Source organism: Lactuca saligna, chromosome 2 (genome assembly GCF_052625555.1).
Source record: "Lactuca saligna cultivar CGN05327 chromosome 2, ASM5262555v1, whole genome shotgun sequence".
Lineage (NCBI taxonomy): Eukaryota > Viridiplantae > Streptophyta > Magnoliopsida > Asterales > Asteraceae > Lactuca > Lactuca saligna.
In genome coordinates, this window is record NC_136418.1 from 63,532,676 (window position 1) to 63,556,642 (window position 23,967).

Consider the following 23,967-nt stretch of genomic DNA (forward strand, 5'->3'; position numbering starts at 1 on the left):
ACAAATGGAAATAAAAATAATCTTTGATTTTCTAGATGATAAGATGAAATTGACAGTTTTTTGTTCAATAAAGATGATACTGACAACTCTATGTTCAATAAAGATTATACTTACACTCCTTGTGAAAAATGATACATTAACAACAAAATTACTTAATAAAATATATATTACAAATACATAAAAATACAAAAGTACCATATCTTACAAATACGTGGAACACAAAACTAATAAATATCTTACAAATACATGAAATACCTAAAATACAAAAATACAATGTCTTACGAATGCATTAAAATACTAATTAAAAATAAAATACATATTGAACTATAACTAGTTTCCATGATTCTTGTTTTCTTCTTCAAGCGACAAATGCAAAAGTTGCATCTTGATTAACTCCCTTTCATCCAATTTTTGTTCCTTTTCTTGATCCAAGTAGAGTCTTTTTTTAATATCTTCAAGTTTACTTTCTCTAGAAACCCTCATTACACAAAGTTCTACACCAATTTTATTAAAAGCCTTACCTTTTCCTTTTTTTAGTCACGTCTCTACATGCTGGCTGCTTAATTGTTGAACCACCACCACTTGGTGTTTCTGGGTTGGAATAATCTCCTTCATTAATAGTCCTTGATCTTTTCGTGCTACCATCACTTTCTTTGTTATCCATTTCACATTTAGGATGTGAATGTATTGTGTCATGCTCCGCCTTGTTCCTGAGTTTTTTCTTTGAATTTAAGAAAGGAAAAGAAAGGAAAATTTTGATAGAAAGAAAGGGAGGGGAAGGAAAATATTCATTATATTGTGTTCCGAGTTCAAATGAAATGAAAGAAAAGTTTTAAGTTTTTGTGCTCTCGAGTTAGGAGGAAAAAGAAAATAAAACTTAAAATTTTCCTACCCCTCACTTTATTCCCAAATTCCTCCAAATTGGGAGGAAAATTGAAAACGAAAATATGACACCAAAATCCTTTCGCTCTCCTCACGTTCCTTCCATTAATGAAACTCGGGAACACGATTTTCCTTCGACATCCCTCACTTTCTCTCCATATCCATCCATATCCCTCCTTAAGTGGAACTAGGGAACAAGACCTAACTATAAAGCTCATTTCTTGTGTTTACACATATTAGTCAAATAGTAAACATTGGCATTGTAAACATGTATAATATAAACACAAACAGTCAGTCAAGAGTCTCCACTAGAATAGGAGTTTATATCTCATATTCTGTTGTATCTCTATCTACAAATGCATCCTCCATAAATGAAATTGATACACAGTTCATTTGAATTTCCATATGGTATCAGAGCATACCTTCTAAAAATCCAATTTTTTTAAGATCTTCGTTGTTACTATTAAATGGTTGGTAGTCAACCTCATCTTCTAAATCTTGCAACCACCTCCACCACAAACCAAACTTTTCAGATTCCTTCCATATCCATTAAATTGGACCGAGAAAATTATGCCTTATGGGGCACCACTATCATCGCAGCTCTCCAAACTTTTGATCTTGAATCATTTATTATCGATCCCCAACCTCCACCGCAAGAGATTAAAGTTCCAGCCACCAATGGAACTCCTGCCACCGCCACTGAACCACAATCCCAGCCACTCTAGCGACCACTAAACCAAATCCAGAGTATAAGATCTAGAAAAAGTGTGATGGTCTTATGCTTCTGTGGATTCAATCCACCCCTTCCACTCGAGCCCTATCTATGGTTACTTGTTGTGTTTCCTCTCAATTGGCTTGGCAGGCCATTGAGCGAAATTTCCAAGCCCAATCAAAGGCTACTCGTATGCAATTAAAAGCCCAACTACAAAGTCTCACAAAAGGGTCCATGTTGATTCTTGATTATGTTGAGAAGAAGCGGTCAATTCTCAATTCATTGGCTGTAAATCTTCATCCGATTAGTGATGAAGATCTTATTGGTTACATTCCTTATAGACTTGATGCTTCTTACAGTGCTTTCACTACTGCATTCATGATGAAAAGTGAAACACTTTCCATTGATGCTCTCACGGGTGTTCTCCTCCAAGAAGAAGCTCGTCTGGAACAAGATCACCTCAGACAAGCATATATGACAACCAATTCCACACCTCTCTATGTAAATCAATCAAATCAGAGAAACTTTAATCCTAGACACCAAAATAACAATACTTCAGGCACCAAAGGAAATGATTCTCGTCCTCCTAAACCCACGTGTCAAATCTGTATAAAACAGGGTGTCACACCCGAACCAGACGACGGAAAACTCTGAGGGCTATTGTGACTCAATTGAACACCATAACAATGATTATACATGAATCATAACATCATTCGTCACCATGCATTGAAAAATTACAACAGATATTGTTTATATTCAGTACATTGTCTTGAACATTACATTTCCATAAATTAAACCGTTCGATACTAATTTAAACAAAACACCGTGACATCACTCGATACATATTCTTCAATTTACCTGTTACCTGAGAATACAAGTATTTTGGAAAACGTCAACATATGAAATGTTGGTGAGTTCATAAGTCATGTTTGAAAAATAATGATTTTTGTGTAGTTTGAAAACCCAGGAAATCCGATATTTTCTGAAAAGAGTATTGTTTATAAAAAGTGTGGAGATCCGTAGTATGCTTGTCAATTTTTGTAAACGTGTATAATTGTTAAACCTTGTATACATCACATAGATAAAAGTGTTGAACTTCCCGGGAAAACACGATGTTTTCCTCGTACATAAAATTTCATGTCTTGTTTATTGTTATACCGATTCGACGATTGTTTCCGATAATTCCAGGTGACATTGGATTAATTATGGGTTGTGAGTTGTTATAATCACGCATTAACGAAAATGACTAGTTTATAAATACCAATTACAAACGATCCTTTTGGCATCATCCGTAAGGCTCACTTAATCCAACCACCCTGACTTCTCATAGCCCAACAACTGAGGAGAAAAGAGGGTACGAAGCCCTCGTTATTTCCATAAGTCGTTCAAGGCTATCGTGAATGCGGAAGGCACTAGGCCCGACTCGCATTTGACTTCTCGACTTTGCTAGCAGTACCAATGGGCCCTTGGGGCCCAACAACACAATAAAGCTATTGAAAGTCCTTTTACATGGAATTAGGTCATAGAAGGCCCAATAACATGTAAGCGCGTTCCCTTCGGGCCCAAAGATCATGTTATTGGGCTAGCTAGGCCCAACAAACACGATTTGAAACTTTCAAGCCCAAAGATTGAATATTGACTTCTTGTGAATTTCGCGTGTTTATTGAAGTACTTATTGTTTATTGATTTTTGATTCGTTATTGATTCGAGACCGAATCAATTCGTTTGATAACGATATTGGTGTTGAAAGCATATTTGTTATTACGTTTCGCCGGTAGTCGTGGTACTCGTATTTTTATCTTAAGGGATTTATTGTTTTTTTTTATATAAGAGTTTACCTTTTTATGACCCTTCTTGGATAAAATTTACACTTTTGACCCTTTATATAAAAGAATTTCCATTTTAGTCCTTAAACCATTTTCTTGACACTTTAGTATCAAAACTTATTAAAAAGACATTTTCAGCCTAGATTTACTTGATAAACAGCTTAAGTCCTTCAAAAATGATTTTCTCTCGGTTGGAACCCTTATTTTCGCAACTTTACAGTTTTGGCCCAAAATGGAAAATTTTTGCATTTTTGATCCCTTTTGACTTTGAAAACATTTTTGACCCTTGAATTAGTTTTAGTACACTAGTAGTCCCCTATTTTACAAAAATTTGCAGTTTCAGCCCCTTTATTTCAGATTTTTCGCAATTTGTGGCTTATTGAGCCGAAAAACCCATTTTTTAGCCCATTAGGTTCAAAATTTACATTTTAAGCCCCTCAAAAGTGTTGATTTTTAGAAAAATTTTATTAGAAACTGTTTGGACTCTTTCCAACCTCCAGTAATTATCATTTGTCGTTTTGGGCCCTTAACTTTTGTATTTTTGACAATTTGAGCCTAAAAATGGGTTTTATGTCCAAAAATGTTCATCCTAACCAAATAAATTATTTTTTTGACTTGATTAGTGTAAAATGGTATAAGTCATGTTTGTTTCACTCCTCACATGGTAGATCTCGGTTTTTAGGTATTTTTGGCTAACATATTCATCACATAACACATAAAATCATACATACAAGCATAAAAATAACACAAGGCATACATGAACTCATAGATCTACACATTTGCTTGTATTCTCCCGCACAAAAACTCATAAAAACAGAAAAATAGGGGGTATGAAGCTCACCATGGGTGTGGTTTCGGTTTTGGAAGGGAAAATGAGAAGAAATTCGGCCTTAGCTACCTTCCTTGGAAGATTTCGAACTTGGATGCTTCTAAGGTGCTAAATCATAAGTTTGAATGGATTAAGAGGTGATTCTTGAATGGAATGAAATAACTAGCTTATGGTCCTAACATCAACTTACCTTAGATGATGTGTAATTAATTCATTTCATTTTAGGCCCAATATGGCCCAAAATATTTAAATACATAGAATTGGGTCCAATTAGAGCCCATTTAAGAGTTCTAAACCCAAGATAGTCAAATTGGAAGATTATTGGTCCATTGGGCCCAATAAGGAAGTCCTAGTCCAAAATGGACTTAAACAAGAACTCCTAGGGTTTCCAATTACTTGTTGACTACTTGAAATGTTTACATGGGGTGTTTGTTTGAAATTTTATTGCCATATAGTATGCATCATACATGCTCTTGTGTCTTTGATTCATAATTTGGCTTAATTGTTGTAGTTACAAGGCATAAAAATTTTAGTTGTGACATCATCCCCCCGTTAGAGGGAATTTCGTCTCGAAATTCTTTTGACAGCTAGATTTGAGAATGCTAGAATAGGTGAAGGTACTTTTGCTTCATTTGGTCTTTGCGTTCCCACATGAATTCTGGTCCACGCTTCGCATTCCACCGTACTTGCACGTTCGGGATGCAACTTTGTTTAGTACGCTTCACCTCCCTATCCATGATTTCGACTGGTTCCTCAACGAACAGGAGATTCTCGTTGATTTCAATCTCATCAAGGGGAATGACGAGAGTTTCATCTGACAGACACTTCTTTGGATTGGAAACATGGAACACGGGGTGTACACTGCTGAGCTCAGCGGGTAGTTGCAGTTTGTACGCCACTGGACCTATTCGGGCAATGATCTCGAAAGGTCCAATGTATCGTGGGTTCAGTTTTCCCCGTTTTCCGAAACGAATGACCCCTTACCAGGGTGAAACTTTTAACAGTACTCGATCCCCGACCTGAAACTCTAAGGGATTTCGTCGTTTATCAGCGTAGCTCTTTTGTCGGTCGCGCGATGCTTGTAGTCGAGCTCTGATTTGAACTATCTTTTCCGTGGTTTCACGAATGATGTTCGGTCCCGTTAACGTCTTGTCCGATGCCAGTTTCTTTGCTAGCTAGGTGTCGCCCACCTCAGCCCAACACAACGGTGATCTACACTTACGTCCATATAGTGCTTCGAAAGGAGCAACTTTGATGCTCCAATGATAACTGTTGTTATACGAGAATTCAACTAAGGGTAAGTGGGTATTCCAAGACTTCCCAAAGTCTATCACACATGTGCGAAGCATGTCTTTGAGTATCTGGATGGTTCGCTCGCTTTGACCGTCCGTTTGTTGGTGATAAGCGGTGCTCATGTCGAGATGGGTTCCAAGTGCTTTCTGAAGTGATTACCAAAAACGTGAAGTGAATCTACTGTCTCTATCTGAGATGATAGACACTGGTACTCCGTGAAGTCTCACGATTTCTCGAATGTATAATCGTGTCAGTCTCTTCATCTTGTAGGATTCTTTTATTGGCAGGAAATGGGCGGATTTCGTCAGTCGGTCAACTATTACCCATATAGTGTCTAATCCGTCCGACGTCTTGGGTAGCTTGGTCACAAAGTCCATGGAAATCCCTTCCCATTTCTACTCGGGGATCACGGTTACTGTAATAACCCCGAGGGCTTCTGGTAACTTTGGCGCAAGTGAGACATTTGCTGACATAGGTGACAATTTATGCCTTCATGTTAGGCCACCAATAATGTTGTTTAATATCCAAGTACATCTTGTCCGAACCTAGATGATGGAGTATCGCGTCTAGTGAGCTTCATTCATGACTAACTCCCTAAATCCTCCGAGTTTAGGGACCCAAATACGGTTCATGAAGTAGTATACTCCGTTCTCCTTTACCTCTAGATTCTTCTCCATTCCGCGTAATGCTTCGCTTGCTCTGTTTTCCGCTTTCATGGCATCTGACTGGGCTACCCCAATCTGAGTGGTTAGGTGAGATCTGATGGTTATTAAGAGAGTTTTCACGCGACGATTGGAGTACTCCTTCCGGCTCAAGGCATCAGCTACCACATTGGCCTTGCCTGGGTGGTATTTGATTTCACACTCGTAATCGTTTAATAGTTCAACCCATCTTCGTTGCCTCATATTCAGCTCTTTCTGATTCAAGATGTGCTGGAGACTTTTGTGGTCCGTGAAGATGGTGCACTTCGTACCATAAAGGTAATGCCTCCAAATCTTCAGAGCAAAGACCACTGCTCCCAATTCTAAATCGTGGGTTGTATAATTCACTTCGTTTGTCTTTAGTTGGTGGGATGTGTAAGCTATCACTCTTCCACGCTGCATGAGAACGCAACCTAAACCCTGATTTGACGCATCACAGTAGACCATGAAATCTTCCGTTCCCTCTGGTAGAGATAGTATCGGGGCACTGCAGAGGGCTTGCTTCAGGGTTCGAAATGCAATATCTTATTTGTCCGTCCATTTGAATGGTACGCCCTTTTGTGTAAGCGATGTAAGTGGCTTGGCGATCTTAGAGAAGTTTTGAATGAACCTCCTATAGTAGCCTGCTAGGCCTAAGAATTGGCGAATTTCTATGGGTGTTGTCGGGACTGCCCATCCTTCGACGGCTTTGACCTTAGAAGGATCCACATGAATTCCTTCCCGACTAACAACATGACCTAGGAAGTTCACACTACGGATCCAGAACTCACACTTAGAGAGTTTTGCGTATAGCTTTTCCGTTCGCAGGGTTTCCAGGATTTGTCGGAGATGTTGGCCATGCACTTCTTTGCTTCGAGAATAGACTAGAATGTCGTCAATGAAGACAATAACAAAGTTTTCGAGGAATGGTCAACAGATTCGGTTCATTAGATCCATAAATGCGACCGGGGAATTTGTTAGGCTGAAGGGCATTACGATAAATTCATAATGTCCATAACGAGTTCGAAAAGCAGTTTTGGGAATATCCTCTTCCCGAACCTTGAGTTGATGGTACCCGGACTGTAGATCTATCTTAGAGAAGTAACTAGCTCCTTGGAGCTGGTCAAATAGATCGTCGATTCGTGGGAGTGGGTAGCGATTCTTGACAGTGAGTTTGTTTAGCTCCCTGTAATCGATACACATCCTAAAAGATCCGTTCTTCTTTTTGACAAAAAGGACCAGAGCTCCCCATGGTGAGTAGCTGGGTCGGATGAATCCCTTGCCCAGGAGTTCGCTGAGTTGGCTGGATAATTCCTGCATTTCATCAGGAGCTAGCCGGTAGGGCGATTTAGCAAGTGGAGTTTCTCTTGGAACAAGGTCAATTCAGAACTCCACCTGTCTCTCTGGGGGTACTCTAGGGAGATCCTCAGGAAATACGTCTGGGAATTCACGTGCTATTGGAATGTCTTGAATGTTAACCTCTTCCTTGGTTTTATCCACTATGTGCGCCAAGAATGTCAAAATTTTCTTTCGTAGATGCTTCTGTGCCTGGACGCACGAGATGATGCGAAGGTTCGTGCTAGGTACTCTGTAAATAACTAGGGTTTCATGATTGGGAAGGTGAAGGCGAACGCCCTTCTCGTGACACATAATTTCAGCATGGTGGGGGCTTAACCAGTCCATGCCAATAATCACATCGAAACTCCTAATGGAAATAGGCATCAAGTATATTCGAAAGACGTGTTGATTTTGAGTTAGGGTACATTCGATGTAGATTTCCCCAATGGATTTGGTTTTCCCATTGGCCATTTCCACCGTAAAGGTTTCATTGAGCTTCTGGGGTTGTTGTTTTAAATAGTGTTTAAACTTATTGCTCACAAAGCTTCGCTCTGCTCCGGTGTCAAATAGGATGCATGCATAAGTGTGGTTTAGGGGAAACGTACCGGTAACAACAACAGGATCCTGAATTGCCTCCCCCTGACCCATGGTCAGCACTCTTCCAGTTCCTCTATTTCCGGGATTGTTGTTGTTGGGGCAATTTTGACAGAAATGCCCAGTCCTTCCACATCCATAACAGGTGTGGCTAGGTCTTGCGTTGTTGCCACCGGTGTTGGTGTTGTTGTTGTTGTTTCCCTGTTGTTGATTTTGAGGAGGGTAAGTCCTGCAGTACCTTGTCATGTTCCCCTTCCTATTGCAACTAGTGCACTGCATCTCCTTGCATTCTCCATTGTGATGGAAACCGCACTTGTTGCACTTGGGAAGATTACCGGAATAAGGTCTAGGAGCACTTGGAGCAACTGAGGCTGGAGCATGTGGTGTGGATGGAACTTGAGTGGTCGCAGCATTAACTGTCACTGTTTGTTGCTTCTTGGACGATTAGGAGCCTTGATGCCCCTTTCTCTTTTTGTTCTTCCCCTTCTTGATATCATTTTCCTTCTTAACTTCAGTCTCCACTGGCTTCTCACCCTTCTTTTTGTTTTGGTCATATAGCTTCTTGGCCAATCTCTTGGCACTGTCGAAAGTTTCAGGATTTGCAGCTATCATGTTTCCTTGGATCGGGGAGGTTAGTCCCCAGATGAATCGCTCGATCTTCTTACCCTCTGATGTAATCATGCCAGGGCATAACAGAGACAGTTTGCTAAACCTAGATATGTAGGCATCTATGTCAGCGTTCCGGATAGTGAGATTCCACAGCTCTTGTTCCATTTTCTGAATTTCACCACGAGGACAGTATTCGGCCATCAGCATTTCTTTCATTTCTGCCCATGGCATGGAATTGGCTACGGGGAGTGTCATGGCTTCCACGTGTCTGTTCCACCAAGTGAGCGCTTGGTCAACGAAAGTGCATGCTGCAAACTTCACCTTCATCTCTTCAGGGCAATCGCATATCTCGAACACCGATTCCACCTTCTCGATCCATCGTTTCAGGGTGATCACTCCTCCAGTGCCGTTAAAGGTTCGTGGTTTGGCGTTGGTGAAGTCTTTGTAAGAGCATGTTTTGGTGGGTCCTTGATTCATCCCGTTGTTCTAACTTCCGGCCCCTTATTCGTTGAGTCCTCCATTGTTCCCTTGGTGAATTTGTGCCATTGTTGTGGTAATCGCAACAGATACAGCTGCCTGGAATGCGGCTGATTCAACTTCGGGTGGGGTTGGTCCCGGGTTTCCGCGAGTGGGTCGTGGAGGCATCTTTCTATCATAGAATGGAAAGATGTTGAGTGTATGTGGTTTTTGTGAGGTTGTGATCCTATAGACTAGGTGTGTGGCACAACTTAAGTACTTCTAGAATTTAGCATACAATCATGGATACGTAACACAAAGCAGATTATAACCTCAGAAATAAACATAATAAATCTTTCATTACTATTATCCGCACTTTGGTACATGAAATTTTTTGCTCGAAAGAGCATACATAAGTGATATTAGTTCGACAACATAACGACTCTATGAGTAGTGTAGTCACTTAAACATAGAGTCGGGGTACATATCATAGATCCTAATGACCTAGAAAGATAAGTCCATCCCTAATCGCGATGAGTTGTGCCCGGGGGTGGTGCTGAGGAAGTGGATGCTCCCTGAAGACGAGCCACCTATCGTTCTGCATCCAGGAGTCGAGACTCCCACCTCACCTGCCTCATATGGAACTCTCGAAGAACGTCCCGTGTCTCCTGCTCTGCAGACTCGACCCTAGTCCACAGCTGGCGTACCTGGTCGGCGGTGCTCTGAGCGAGGTCATCGGTGTTCCGTAACCATCTCACCATGACCGAAAGGGCTCGATCAGCCGGTCCTCCGTCCCTCAGGTCAAAGAACTCGCGTGATATGCCGAACGGGGGTCGCTGTCCCTGCTGTCTGCTCCATCTCCAAAGATCAATACCCCAGGGGGGTGTAGGACCAGTGGGGCCCACCCGGTAAGCGGGCACCCTAATCGGGTAAGGGGGTTGATGACTTCGGACTCCGTGTCCGAATCACCCCCTTCACTATCGTAGGGTTCCTCCTCAAAGCTTCCTTCATCTTCTTCCTCCTCCTGTTCTTCTTCTGGTTCGGCAGGCTCGCCCTCGACTCCTGACTCCGGTTCCCCATTAGATTCCTCCTCAGGGTCTTCCTCAGGCTCTTCGTCTAACCATCTGTTATTTCCCTGGTTAGGGAAGTAAGGATCTCGGGGGTGATGGAAACCAGCCATACTGTCTGCGAGAATGTGTAAATATGCTAACATTATCCCTAGGATGCTACAACTATTGTACAGACTAAACGGATGTTCTCTTTTTGGTGGTAAAGGGGTATGTTTTTAGGTTCCCTAGCTATCACGATCTCCTCAGAATGTGTGATTGTTATACCTTGGAGGGAATGTAGTTGATCAGGCTACATCCACTCCTTGATATGACTAGAACAGCTCTGACTTAACGGAGATACTAGCATTATCCTGTTTGGTTCGATATTATGTTCTTGTTCCTAATGCAAGCAACGGTGTTTTTATTGTTGTGTTTTACTTGTTTTGTTCAGAGTTGAGTTAGTCCCTCTTTTAGTTTATAGTTGCATATCAATGTGTGGTTAGATATGCTAGTTCACTATAAACAGAGCTCTGATGCCAACTAGTCACACCCCCGAACCAGACGGCGGAAACATCTTAGGGCTATTGTGACTCAATTGAATACCATCACAATGATTATACATGAATCATAACATCATTAATCACCATGCATTGAAAAATTACAACATATATTGTTTACATTCAGCACATTGTCTTGAACATTACATTTCCATAAATTAAACCGTTCGATACTAATTTAAACAAAACACCGTGACATCACTGGATACATATTCTTCAATTTACCTGTTACCTGAGAATACAAGTGTTTTGGAAAACGTCAACATATGAAATGTTGGTGAGTTCATAAGTCATGTTTGAAAAATAATGATTTTTGTATAGTTTAAAAACCCAGAAAATCCGATATTTTCTGAAAAGAGTATTGTTTATAAAAAGTGTGGAGATCCGTAGTAAGCTTGTCGATTTTTGTAAACGTGTATAATTGTTAAACCTTGTATACATCACATAGATAAAAGTGTTGAACTTCCCGGGAAAACCCGATGTTTTCCTCGTACATAAAATTTCGTGTCTTGTTTATTGTTATACCGATTCGACGATTGTTTCCGATAATTCCAGGTGACATTGGATTAATTATGGGTTGTGAGTTGTTATAATCACGCATTAACGAAAATGACTAGTTTATAACTACCAATTACAAACGATCCTTTTGGCATCGTCCGTAAGGCTCACTTAATCCAACCACCCTGACTTCTCATAGCCCCACAACTAAGGAGAAAAGAGGGTACGAATCCCTCGTTATTTCCATAAGTCGTTCAAGGCTATCGTGAATGCGGAAGGCACTAGGCCCGACTCGCATTTGACTTCTCAACTTTGCTAGCAGTACCAATGGGCCCTTAGGGCCCAACAGCACAATAAAGCTATTGAAAGTCCTTTTACATGGAATTAGGTCATAGAAGGCCCAATCACATGTAATCGCGTTCCCTTCGGGCCCAAAGATCATGTTATTGGGCTAGCTAGGCCCCACAAGCACGATTTGAAACTTTCAAACCCAAAGATTGAATATTGACTTCTCGTGAATTTTGCGTGTTTATTGAAGTACTTATTATTTATTGATTTTTGATTCGTTATTGATTCGAGACCGAATCAATTCGTTTGATAACGATATTGGTGTTGAAAGCGTGTTTGTTATTACGTTTCGCCGGTAGTCGTGGTACTCGTATTTTTATCTTAAGGGATTTATTGTTTTTTTTAAATAAGAGTTTACCTTTTTATGACCCTTCTTGAATAAAATTTACACTTTTAACCCCTTATATAAAAGAATTTCCATTTTAGTCCTTAAACCATTTTTGTTGACACTTTAGTATCAAAACTTATTAAAAAGACATTTTCAGCCTAGATTTACTTGATAAACAGCTTAAGTCCTTCAAAAATGATTTTCTCTCAGTTGGAGCCCTTATTTTCGCAACTTTACAGTTTTGGCCCAAAATGGAAAATTTTTGCATTTTTGATCCCTTTTGACTTTGAAAACGTTTTTGACCCTTGAATTAGTTTTATTACACTAGTAGTCCCCTGTTTTACAGAAACTTGCAGTTTCAGCCCCTCTATTTCAGAATTTTTGCAATTTGTGGCTTATTGGGCCGAAAAGCCCATTTTTAACCCATTAGGTTCAAAATTTACATTTTAAGCCCCTCAAAAGTGTTGATTTTTAGAAAAATTTTATTAGAAACTGTTTGGACTCTTTTCAACCTCCAAAAATTATCATTTGTCATTTTAGGCCCTTAGCTTTTGTATTTTTGACAATTTGAGCCCAAAAATGGGTTTTATGTCCAAAAATGTTCATCCTAACCAAATAATTTTTTTTTTTAACTTGATTAGTGTAGAATGGTATAAGTTATGTTTGTTTCACTCCTCACGTGGTAGATCTCAGTTTTTAGGTATTTTTGGCTAACATATTCATCACATAACACATAAAATCATACATACAAGAAAAAAAATCACACAAGGCATAGATGAACTCATAGATCTACACATTTGCTTGTATTCTCCCCCACAAAAACTCATAAAAACATAAAAATAGGGGGGTATGAAGCTCACCTTGGGTGTGGTTTCGGTTTTGGAAGGAAAAATGAGAAGTAATTCGGCCTTAGCTAACTTCCTTGGAAGATTTCGAACTTGGATGCTTCTAAGGTGCTAAATCATAAGTTTGAAGGGATTAAGAGGTGATTCTTGAATGGAATGAAATAACTAGCTTATGGTTCTAACATCAACTTACCTTAGATGATGTGTTTGTGGGAAAAATCTCCTAGAAGCTTCCTAATTTTCGAACACTTGGAGAGGAGTGGAGAGAGTTTCTTTTGAGAGAGTTGAGTGAAGTGTGTGTGTATGTGTGTGTTTTGGGTTCAGCCGAGAATCAAGAAGAAAGGAGAGAATAGAGAAGTGTGAAAGGATGGTGCACGGAAGTATGAGTCCTCTTGCATGGAAGTCCCTTGAATAATTGTGAGGTGGCACACACAAAGTCAACTCTTCCTTCCCTTGGGCTTGGGCCGAGAATGGGAGGGAAAGAGGAGATTTTTGGGCTTTTTTCCCTTAAGCCCATATTATAGTTAAGCTAGATGATGCTTGACTCAAATAAATCAAAGTGTAGTTTTTATGACCTATTAGGGCTAAAGTATGTAAATTATGCCCCAAAATGGTTCATGTAATTAATTCATTTCATTTTAGGCCCAATATGGCCTAAAATATTTAAATACATGGAAGTGGGTCCAATTAGAGCCCATTTAAGAGTTCTAAACCCAAGATACTCAAATTGGAAGATTATTGGTCCATTGTGCCCAATAAGGAAGTCCTAGTCCAAAATGGACTTAAACAAGAACTCCTAGGCTTTCCAATTGCTTGTTGACTACTTGAAATGTTTGCATGGGGTGTTTGTTTGAAATTTTATTGTCATAGAGTATGCATCATACATGCTCTTGTGTCTTTGATTCATAATTTGGCTTAATTGTTGTAGTTACAAGGCACAAAAATTTCTTGTTGTGACACAGGGCATGGAGCAATTGACTGTTGGCAAAGGTCAAACCAAACCAATTTTCCCTCACGAAGACCGAATCCCAGAAATCAACAAAGACAAGCAAATGTTGCTCAATACAACATTCCCTCTACTGTAATTGATCCAGCCTGGTACTTTGACACAGGGACAACTGATCATGTCTCTCCAGATCTTCAAAAACTACATCTTGTTGAGGAATACAAAGGGGATGACAAACTACAAGTCGGAAAGGTAATTAATTGTCTATTTCTCATGTTGGTTCATCTTATTTGCCTAATCTTAAATTGCCAAATGTCCTAATCGTTCCTAAGCTTACCAAAAACCTTATAAGTGTCTGAAAATTAACTGATGATAATAATGTCTTAGTTGAATTTGGTCGTACTCATTGCAATGTTAAGTCTTTTCAGGGCAAAACAATCCTCCGAGGGGACAAAACTGATGGTCTTTATCGACTGCCTTTCAACTCCAATAAAGTTGCACTCTCTGCTGTTCGAACTTCTCTTCATAGATGGCACAGAAGGATGTCATCTATTGCATTAAATATGAATCAAAATAAACGATGAGTCTTGTATAGTATCACAACACAGTATAGTAGTAAACACGTAAACAACATCATCCATTGCATTAAATATATAATTTTAATACAAGTGTGTTCTGTAGTTTATGAGACACCAAAATATGAATCAAAATAAACGATGAGTCTTGTATGCGCTCCATCTTCTCAAAAGCAGGCATCAGTACCTGTCTACTGATGACCTGAGAATACAAGTTAGTTTGAAAGAGTTTATCAGCTTTAAAGCTGGTGAGTTCATAAACATTTAGTGTCTATGATTGTAAAAATGTTTGAAACAGTGTTTGAAGTACGAGTTTGTAAACGTTTGTGGTGAAAGTATGTAAATGTTTGTAAGTGTTTGTAAAAGTTTGTAACTCCTAGAAAATCCTATATTTTCGACTAAAAGTAGCCTTCTACCAAGGCACAACTGTTATGTATGTTTGTTTCTTGTAAAAGTGTATAATTTTCCCAAGTGTAACTATCATTATCAAAATATAGTTTGTACATTAATGTTTAAGTGAAGTGATCACCAACTAAATGTAAAGGGTAAATTAATGTAGTACTGTAGTGTTGTATTATAATAACTACTGCTGTACTAACTACCTTAAACCGAATTTATATCAAGGTATTATGTGATTGATTGTACCATGCTATCGACTATGAGCACGACGATGTAAGATGTCGAAAAGTAATGACATTTGGCACCCGAAGACCTGCAGGTCCCACTGTAGCTAGCAGCAAGGTGTAGGATAGTCAATCCAATATAGATCTATATGTAAACTCACGCTCTCCCTCCAGGAGATTCTGGTTACAAATCGGGCCATGGCAGTGAAGACATGCCCCGAAACAGTGGATCACATTTATGTTTTACTATACTTGTATATGTAATGTATGTACCTATGTAGTGAATGTATTGTTTCTCATCATAGTATCGTTGTATAGTTTCTCATAATAGTAAGTAGTGACTCATAAATGAACTGACTCTTTGTATGCTTCATTGGACTAGAAGTAGTAAGTAGTATAACCCTAAACTATACCGATTATAGTTTATTAGTAGACTTATTTGTATGACTGAATGTATTGAACTGAGATAAAAGTCTTTATATCTATACATATATACATAATATATAAATAAGGATTCAACGACACTCGGACAAACAATCGGGTACTCTAAGTCCACAACCAAACAAGGAACAGGAAGTAAAGTGAGTTATCAGTCCTAAGTCCTTCAAACCTTATTTATATAACTATATATGTAGTAGACATGGTTTTAACAATATATAAGTTTGAAAACTATAAAAGAAAGGTTTGGTATACAAAATTGAGTTTGATAAGAAGTTTAACATGTAAAATAGTTTGATAAGTAGTTGAAGTCATTTGTTTAGAAAAGCAGTTTGAAAGTATAGTGAATCCATATGCTTGATAGTTATTAATCACATGTGATTGATATAATTGTTGGGTTTTGAGCATTCTAACACTCCTAAGTGTACATGCAACCCTAAATACCTTGGATATATGTTTTCTCTATTATACATGCAATTATGAACATCCAAGGTATTATCCTAATCTAGCATACACAATAATGAATATAACAAGATAGAATACATACCTCTTTGATGCAGAATGTCTTCATGAAGCTTGAGTGCCTAGTGCCTCAAGTGTGATACTTCAAATGTTTCACACAACACCAAATACACTTGGAATAACTTGAGAGAATTCTACAACTTATGAAATCGACTAGCCCTTCTTTTACTCACACTAGTGGCCGATTTTGGTGAATAATATAATGCTTATATAGTGTGTTACAATTAGGGTTACACCATGTAAGCCCTAATTGGCATGACCTTTCATTTCCATGACCCATGGGTTATGTAACCTTCATGGAGCATCCATGGAGTATCCTATGGGTTCAACCCAACTAGGTAATCCATGGAGCATTAGCCCACTATATAAGTATGGATGATTTACACAATCAACCCATATATTTAATTAGTCTTCTTTTGATCACATAATTAATTCTAAATTAATTCTTGATCAATACTAATTAAAAATTATTATTCTTATTATTAATATACTAGAACTTATAATATATTAATAACCATAGGTGTCTTATTTCTCTCACTTAGTCTATCCAAGTGCATGATGCCATGCAACCCAAATGGACCATGCTGGGTCGGGTCAAGTCTTACCAATTATATTTATGGACTTAGACATTAATCCAACAGTCTCCCACTTGGATAAGTCTAAAAATATTATTGCAAATGACTTCAAGAACCGATCGGCAATCGTAGCTCTCAAAAGCTTCTGTCAAACTCTGACCTTGCTGATGATCTCTAACCTTTGTCAATGACTTGTCCATTAGATAAGTGATCATACATTCCTCCATTCTAGATATCATATGGACTGAGACATGGATTGTAAATCATTCTCTCTGTCCATCTGTTGTTTCCCGATTTCCGATTCATGATGACTGACTGATTGAACAGATCAAATTAGTCCTGGCTTGGCCAAGCACTCACATGTGCCATCATTAAATCACCGAGGGGCCCACAGATATCACTTTAATCCCGAAGGTAAAAGGAATGGATAAACTTCGACTCATATGGCTTGTTCTACTACTTGTTGAATCATACAATGTCACACCCCAAAACCAAGAATGGCGGAAACGTTCTGGGGCGGAGGACGTCATGTAAAGTATCACAACACAGTAAATGTAAATAAGCAAACAACATCATCCATTGCGTTAAATATAAAATTTTAATACAAGCGTGTTCCGTACAGTTTTAGACACCAAAAATATAATTTAAATCAAAATAGTATGATGAGTCTTGAATGCGCTCCATCTTCTCAAAAGCTAGCATCGGTACCTGACTACTGATGATCTGAGAATACAAGTTATTTTGAAAGAGTTTATCAGCATTAATCTGGTGAATTCATAAATATTTTAGTGTCGAGGTTTGTTATCAAAACGTTTGAACCTGTTGCAAGTATGAGTTGTAAATGTATGTAAGTGTTTGTAAAAGTTTGAATCTCTCAGAAAAACCTATATTTTCTGTTAAAGTAGCCCTCTACCAAGGCTTAACTGTTTTGTATGCTCGTTTGATGTAAAAGTGTGTAATTTCCCAAGTGTAACTATCATTTAACAAAATATAGTTTGTACATTAAAGTTTAAGTGAGGTTATCACCAAAATGTAATGGGTAAATTATTGTAATACGGTAGTTTTGTTTTATATGAACTACTGCTGTACTAACTACCTTAAACCGGGTTTATATTAAGGTATCGTGTGATAAATTGCACCATACTATCGACTGGTAACATTGACAACGTATAGTCGAAAAATAAGGTATGACGTTTGGCACCCGCAGACCTATCGGTCCCACTGTAGCTAGCAGCAAGGTGTAGGATAGTCAATCCAGTATAGATCTATACGCAAACTCACGCTCTCCCTCCAAGAGACTCTGGCTACAACTCGGGTCATGTCAATTAAGACATGCTCCCATACAGTGGATCACAATTGTTAACGTATTCTTGTATATGCAATATAATGTTACTTGTTCTAGTATCGTTGTATATGTTCTCTTAGTAATAAGTATTGACTCCTGAATGAACTGACTCGTTGATCTAGAAATTGTAGCAGTATGATCCCGTGTTACCTCGATGGTAACTTACTAACGAGGTGCTGATAAGTATGAATATGGAAGTACTTTTATGTCAATACATGTATATATGATATATAACTAATATTGAAACGACCCTCGAATGGTCACCCGAAATTCCACCAGACCACATCCAAATCGAGGAAAAGGAAATAGGACAGGTGGCTTTCCTAAGCCCTTTAAACATTATTTATACAGCTATACATATATGGGCATGCAAATTTATAGGTAGTAAAACAAAGTTTACAATAAAGCATTTGATAAGTAAAAGAGTTTGTAAAACATTTTGAAGTAAAACAGTTTGAACAGTGATAAAATCATTGGTTTCCTAGTTATTAATCACATGTGATTAATGCAATCACATGTGATCGAAGCAATAACTATAAGTGTTTAACGTGTATTCCCCCCCCCCCCCCATAAAGTATTTAAAACATTTAAAAGCCTTTCAAAGGTTGAATAAAGGGGTATGAACTCACTTGGGAGTTTGAAGAAAGCGAGATCGAAAACCGGGCAGAGTTTCGTCTCGGGAAACGGATTTTTCTCGGGATTCTCGGGAGTAAAATCGACTCTCGGGACTTGAGCAAAAAGACTAGAGCTTCGGGTTTGAACGGGCATGGAAATCGAGGCAAGATCGTGAGAGAAAGAGAGAAAATGAACAAATTTTTCGGAAAGGCTCGCATCTCTTTTATAGGGGTGCTGAACCGCCTCCGAACGCGGGGCGTACGGGCGTACGCAGCGCGTACCCGTACGTCATCGCTTACGTATTTCGGATGGGGCGGGTCGGATGGGACAGCGGGTCGGATAGCTTCGCATAGGGCGACGTGGACAATCCGAGGTCGTGCCCTCAAGTACGCGGGGCGTACGAGGGTACGCGGCGCGTACCTCGGCCCTAGGCTGACTCCTCTTCGGATAATACCGAATTTTTAATAAAATTTATATATAAATTATTTATCAAACTTCAAAAATTCATATCTCCTTCATACGAACTCCGTTTTCGACGTTCTTTATATCCCCGCGAAAGTGAGACTACAATCTACAACTTTTGTTTAGATTCCGTTGGAAAATTCCGAAATTATTTTTGTTATTTATTTATTAAAATGACGTGATTAAGGAATTTCTTTAAAAATTCATAACTTCTTTATCTGACGTCGGTTTTTACCAGACTTTTTACCGTTGAAATACTATTGTCGAGACCTTCAATTCTCGTTTAGGTCATCCCGGCCAAATGTCGCTCGATCTCCGTTTCGAGTTTTTAGCTGTCTGTTGCTAAGCTGAACTTGGAAAAATCATAACTTCAATATACGAAGTCGGATTTGGGCGTTCTTTTTACGTACGATCATGGTTTAATGAGATTTAAACATAGAAGAATTTAAATAGAAACTTTTTGGACATTTTATTATCAAAGTTAATTTTATTAACTCAAAAATGTTTACAATACTTGACTTATTAGGCCATTACAAAGAGTTGAATTATCGGGTTGTCACATACAAAAAGGCACGTTTTATAACATCGAGTTACCAATGCGGTTTCGTGCAATCAATGTACTATCAAATCATAGTAACAACTCATATCTCTATGTTTGAAGAATATAATATATTATCGTCTCATGATCACTCGTGATAAAATCCATGAAGTGATTCCAATGAGCACGGGTTGAATCCAATACTCAGAACTTATGAGCACTCATGAGTGTTGTAGCCCTTTGTCCAACATCTTAGACCTCTACAAGCCAACCCATGTCAGTCTTAATTCATATCTACTTCCAACATATGATTGGCTGTGGATGGTTTGAATAACTTAGTCAATCAGAACAATGACCTACTTATTCTGGAAGTCAAAACATGCAAAGTGAAACACAATAATAATCGAATCCAATATGGTCTCAAAACTTATGAATATAAATAAGATACCTTTTATTTATCACCATATGATTACACATTATTCATTGTATACTGTTTCAGCTATCAACTTTATTCTTGAATTCAAACAATAGTTGTCCCTTGCTCCAAGCATGTACACTATGTATTTCTAAACACTAGTCATGCCACACACCAAGTATGCATACTATGTTTGTCTATGATCTTTACTTTGTGAAATAGATCAATTGAACATAACTCCAATGATTCTCATTTCACAGTCCAAAATCCCTACCGCAAATGCAAGAATTCCAAATTCATGCCATTTACCGAAATCTATTAGATTCTAAACTTATATGCATCGATCCTCTTGTAATGATTATGCACAAATTCACAAAGACTTGGCAACAATCATTACAGAGTATTCCATAGGAGATCAACTCCTTGGAAACATCCTTCTTGCATTAAGTTTCCTAATCTTACACAGATTGAATAATTTCTAACTTTGAAACATTTCCATATTCCATTTTGACTATCAATTCTGAACAAGAGTTTCCTCCTTACAGATTATGTCAATATGGTCCTTCCAAAATTGTCACTATACTTCCAACTGTCCTTGAGCAACCAATCTTTGGTAACCTTATATTGTCCTCGACAATTGTTTAATCCTTTTAGTCATATCCAATTCTAGACCTTTTCCCTTCTTAATGCCCCAGGCATTTGGAAAATTTTAGAAAGGATGAATATAGCACATGTAATCGATCCTATATTCGAAGCACATGGGACACGATTCATGATGTCTCACATAAAGACTAAACCAGTCTTTTGCTATAATATTTCCATTTCAATTTGCCAAGTTCTCATAATTCAGATTATGAAAAGGGATGTCGTAATCATAATCGAATTTTAGAACGCAAATAATGGACCCATATACAGAATTTCCTTCTGTTGAGCCATTCCAACATGAAATTCATATATATTCTTGACTAAATTTGATTAAAATCTCAATCTCTGCTTTTAGAATTGAAATGAAGTATAATTTCCTCTCCCTTAATTATAACAAAACAACTTTTTCAACCACTGCAGCCTCACGAATTGAAACTTTTGTTTTCTATAATTAACATTGCTAACTTGCAATACTTATCATAGTTATCATGCTCCCACTAACATGATGATTATTAGCATAACATTTATGCTCCCACTAGCTTTAACATGTTTCCAGAAATTACCTGGACTTCTAGAAATCAATACTTTATTGACTTCCTTACCAAAGTTCAGATTTCTGATACTAGATTGCTTTGATAAGACTTTATCAAAATCATACACCTTTCATTAGATAGCTTACAGGTGTGTCTAAACAATTTAAGAACTATGAAAAGGGATGTCGTAATCATAGTCTCAATTGTTTAGACCTTTGCCACTTCTCACAAGTCCAGGTTAGTGTGTCGGTTAACCACACACACTCCACTAACGACTTTGAGAATGCAAATATCACTATTGCTATTTAGCTAAAATCTACTTAGTGAAAGTGTTTCCTCACCATCATTTTCATGAGTCGGAGAGAAACCTTATGACACTTAGATTTAATGGTGTATGTGTTCTTATCCATGTGAATTATCAAAACCATAGTCACAAGACAGGATACTGACAAATCCAAACTCATATGAACTGAACTCAATCTTAATTTCTTGCCATCTGGCAGCTCAAGGGCCTGCCATTGCTTCCAAGTTGTTGTGAAACCAATTGAGAACTCTAAGAACTCATATGTAAAGCCAAATTTAATTGGAATGGGCACAGAATATGTCAACACGATATGTTATAAACCTCAAGTCGTGTGCTAGTGAAGAACTTCAGGTTTTATTCTTGATTAGTTCTTGAGACTTTCAAGACCTTTAAGACTCCCACTATCCTCTTGACATATAAGATTTTCTTGTCAGATATTCAAGAGATAGTGTGGATTCTAATCAAGACAAACACTTCACACAATTGGTCTTAGTTGGTCTTTGTTTTATCCAAAACATCACAACTTACCAATTTCAAATGTACAAGAGTAGAAAACTTTTACTCTTACATTTGACAAGTGTTTTAAACCTTCTTGAAGACATGTCACTCAAATTACAATCTTGGAGTATGACTCTAAGACTTGTATTGGAACAAAGTATGACTCATCTTCTTGACTTAACCATTTCAACAATTCAAGTTCCTCTTCTTAGTCATAAGAATGCACTAAGATTTCCTTAAAGAACTAATTTTGATATGGTTTCTTAATCAATAAGATGATCACAAAACTGATACTAAAGTACTCTCCCATCTTTTCAGATTTGAGAAACTTTTATCTTTCTGCCTAATTTGACTCTTCTTCTTCGTTCTGCCTTACATTGAAACTTTTCCAATGTTTCAGAATTATACTTAAACTTGTAAGTATAACTATATTTACTGAACTTAAGTAAATCATGACGAATAGTCTTATCGATCTTTTATGGTGGACTTAATCAGTGCACAAGAATGTGTACTCTCTCCCTTAGTCTGCTACTTGACTCACACATCCATGTGAATAAGTAGTTAGTCTTAACTTTTCCAATGATTGAAAGTTCTCATTCATCATGCTATACAACTTGCATGATTCCAAGTTCCAGTCCAATTGAAACTTGGGTGATGAGGATATTTCCTTCTTTGGTAAATTTAGACACTACCACAAATGAAAGAATCAAATTCATATTTCCACTCTTACTCTTAATGGAATCTTATAAGCAACAAAAATTTCCACAAATGCCATTATAAGGATATTTTAAAATAAATAAAATCAAAATTTCCTTTTATTTTAAAAACTTTGTGGAAAAACTAATCCTTACAATGCAAATGTATATGAAAACTTGTTGTTATCTATTCCTAAGCAATTTATCATAACTCCTAAGAAGTAGCTCAAGAATCCAATCTTCAAACTATGCCATAGAAATCCATTTACGCGATCAGATTCAACATATTCTTTCTTTAAGTTTTCTTCAGTTCTCTTTGATTCTTAAAACATCAACATGTGACCTAGTCACATCATGTATCAAGAATCTCATAATAGAAACTTAGCAGAGTTAGATACTGGACTTTACCTAAAGTAGAGTCAAACTTATTGACTTTAATATCCTTAGGTAAATTGGCAGCTTCGCAACCAATGCCCCTTCCTTTGGCAATTTAACATATGGACACTTTGGTAATGGAACATGGGACTATCATAGACTTAGCCTTTCTCTTTACCATTTGGTCAACCAAGTTGACTATAGTCGATCCCTTTCCACTGGGAAGAGAGAGCTTTACTAGATATCCAATGTCATCATTGTCAATGTCCATAAATTTTTAGGAAGTTGATCTTAGCAAATAGATAAGATCATTAAGGGTCTTGTTATAGTTTATTTCATAGGTGTTCCAAAAGAACTCACTATGTGACTTAGAAAGTAGTTGTACCACCAACTTTCCCAAGACTTTGACACCCAACTCTCCCGGCTTGTCAATATGTGACTACATCTCCAAGATGTGACCACACATAGACCTTTACTTGTCAATTGGGCTTGAGTGACCTTAAAATTTTCAATAACTTGTGGGTTAGGGAGAATAATTGGAGGAGGTGAAAGAAGTATGATTTCCATGGGATATCATCTTCATTTAGGAAAGCTTGTTTCAAGAGATTTGGGAAGATCATAAATGTCTAAACCAGACATCTTTTGGGAGATATTCAAGATAGTTGATTTAAAGTCCTTAATATAACACCCAATTTGAGATATTAAGGCTAGGACCCTACAAACTATTTTATAACTTGGAAGAGGGATGCAGTAATCCAAGCTATAAAATATTTGAAGGTAGGTGAATGACGATTCACCAATTTCCACCAAGATAAACGAAACGTATTATTAGGTTTTAATTGGTTTTGAAACTCCTAGATTCTTTTGAGATTCATTGAACTGTTCAATGGAATGTTTCAATCTCGAGTGTACCCTTCAGGTTTTGTGACTCGGATGCCGAGGATCACAAAACAAGGTGTGAAGTAACCATGCAAATTACTTGGTACCCTGAAGTGTTTACCCCTCAATCGATGTGCCGG

At 37.9% G+C, this 23,967-nt stretch overlaps 1 protein-coding gene across 1 annotated transcript; it reads left to right on the forward strand.

Annotated features, from left to right (window-relative positions):
• Positions 1-1,705: 1,705 nt before the first annotated feature.
• LOC145029779 (uncharacterized) lies at positions 1,706-14,374 on the forward strand. The gene is made up of 3 exons (XM_078978243.1): positions 1,706-2,095; positions 13,773-14,042; positions 14,219-14,374. Exons 1-3 carry the CDS (start codon positions 1,706-1,708, stop codon positions 14,372-14,374), a joined length of 816 nt encoding a protein of 271 aa, XP_078834369.1.
• The last annotated feature ends 9,593 nt before the right edge of the window (positions 14,375-23,967 follow it).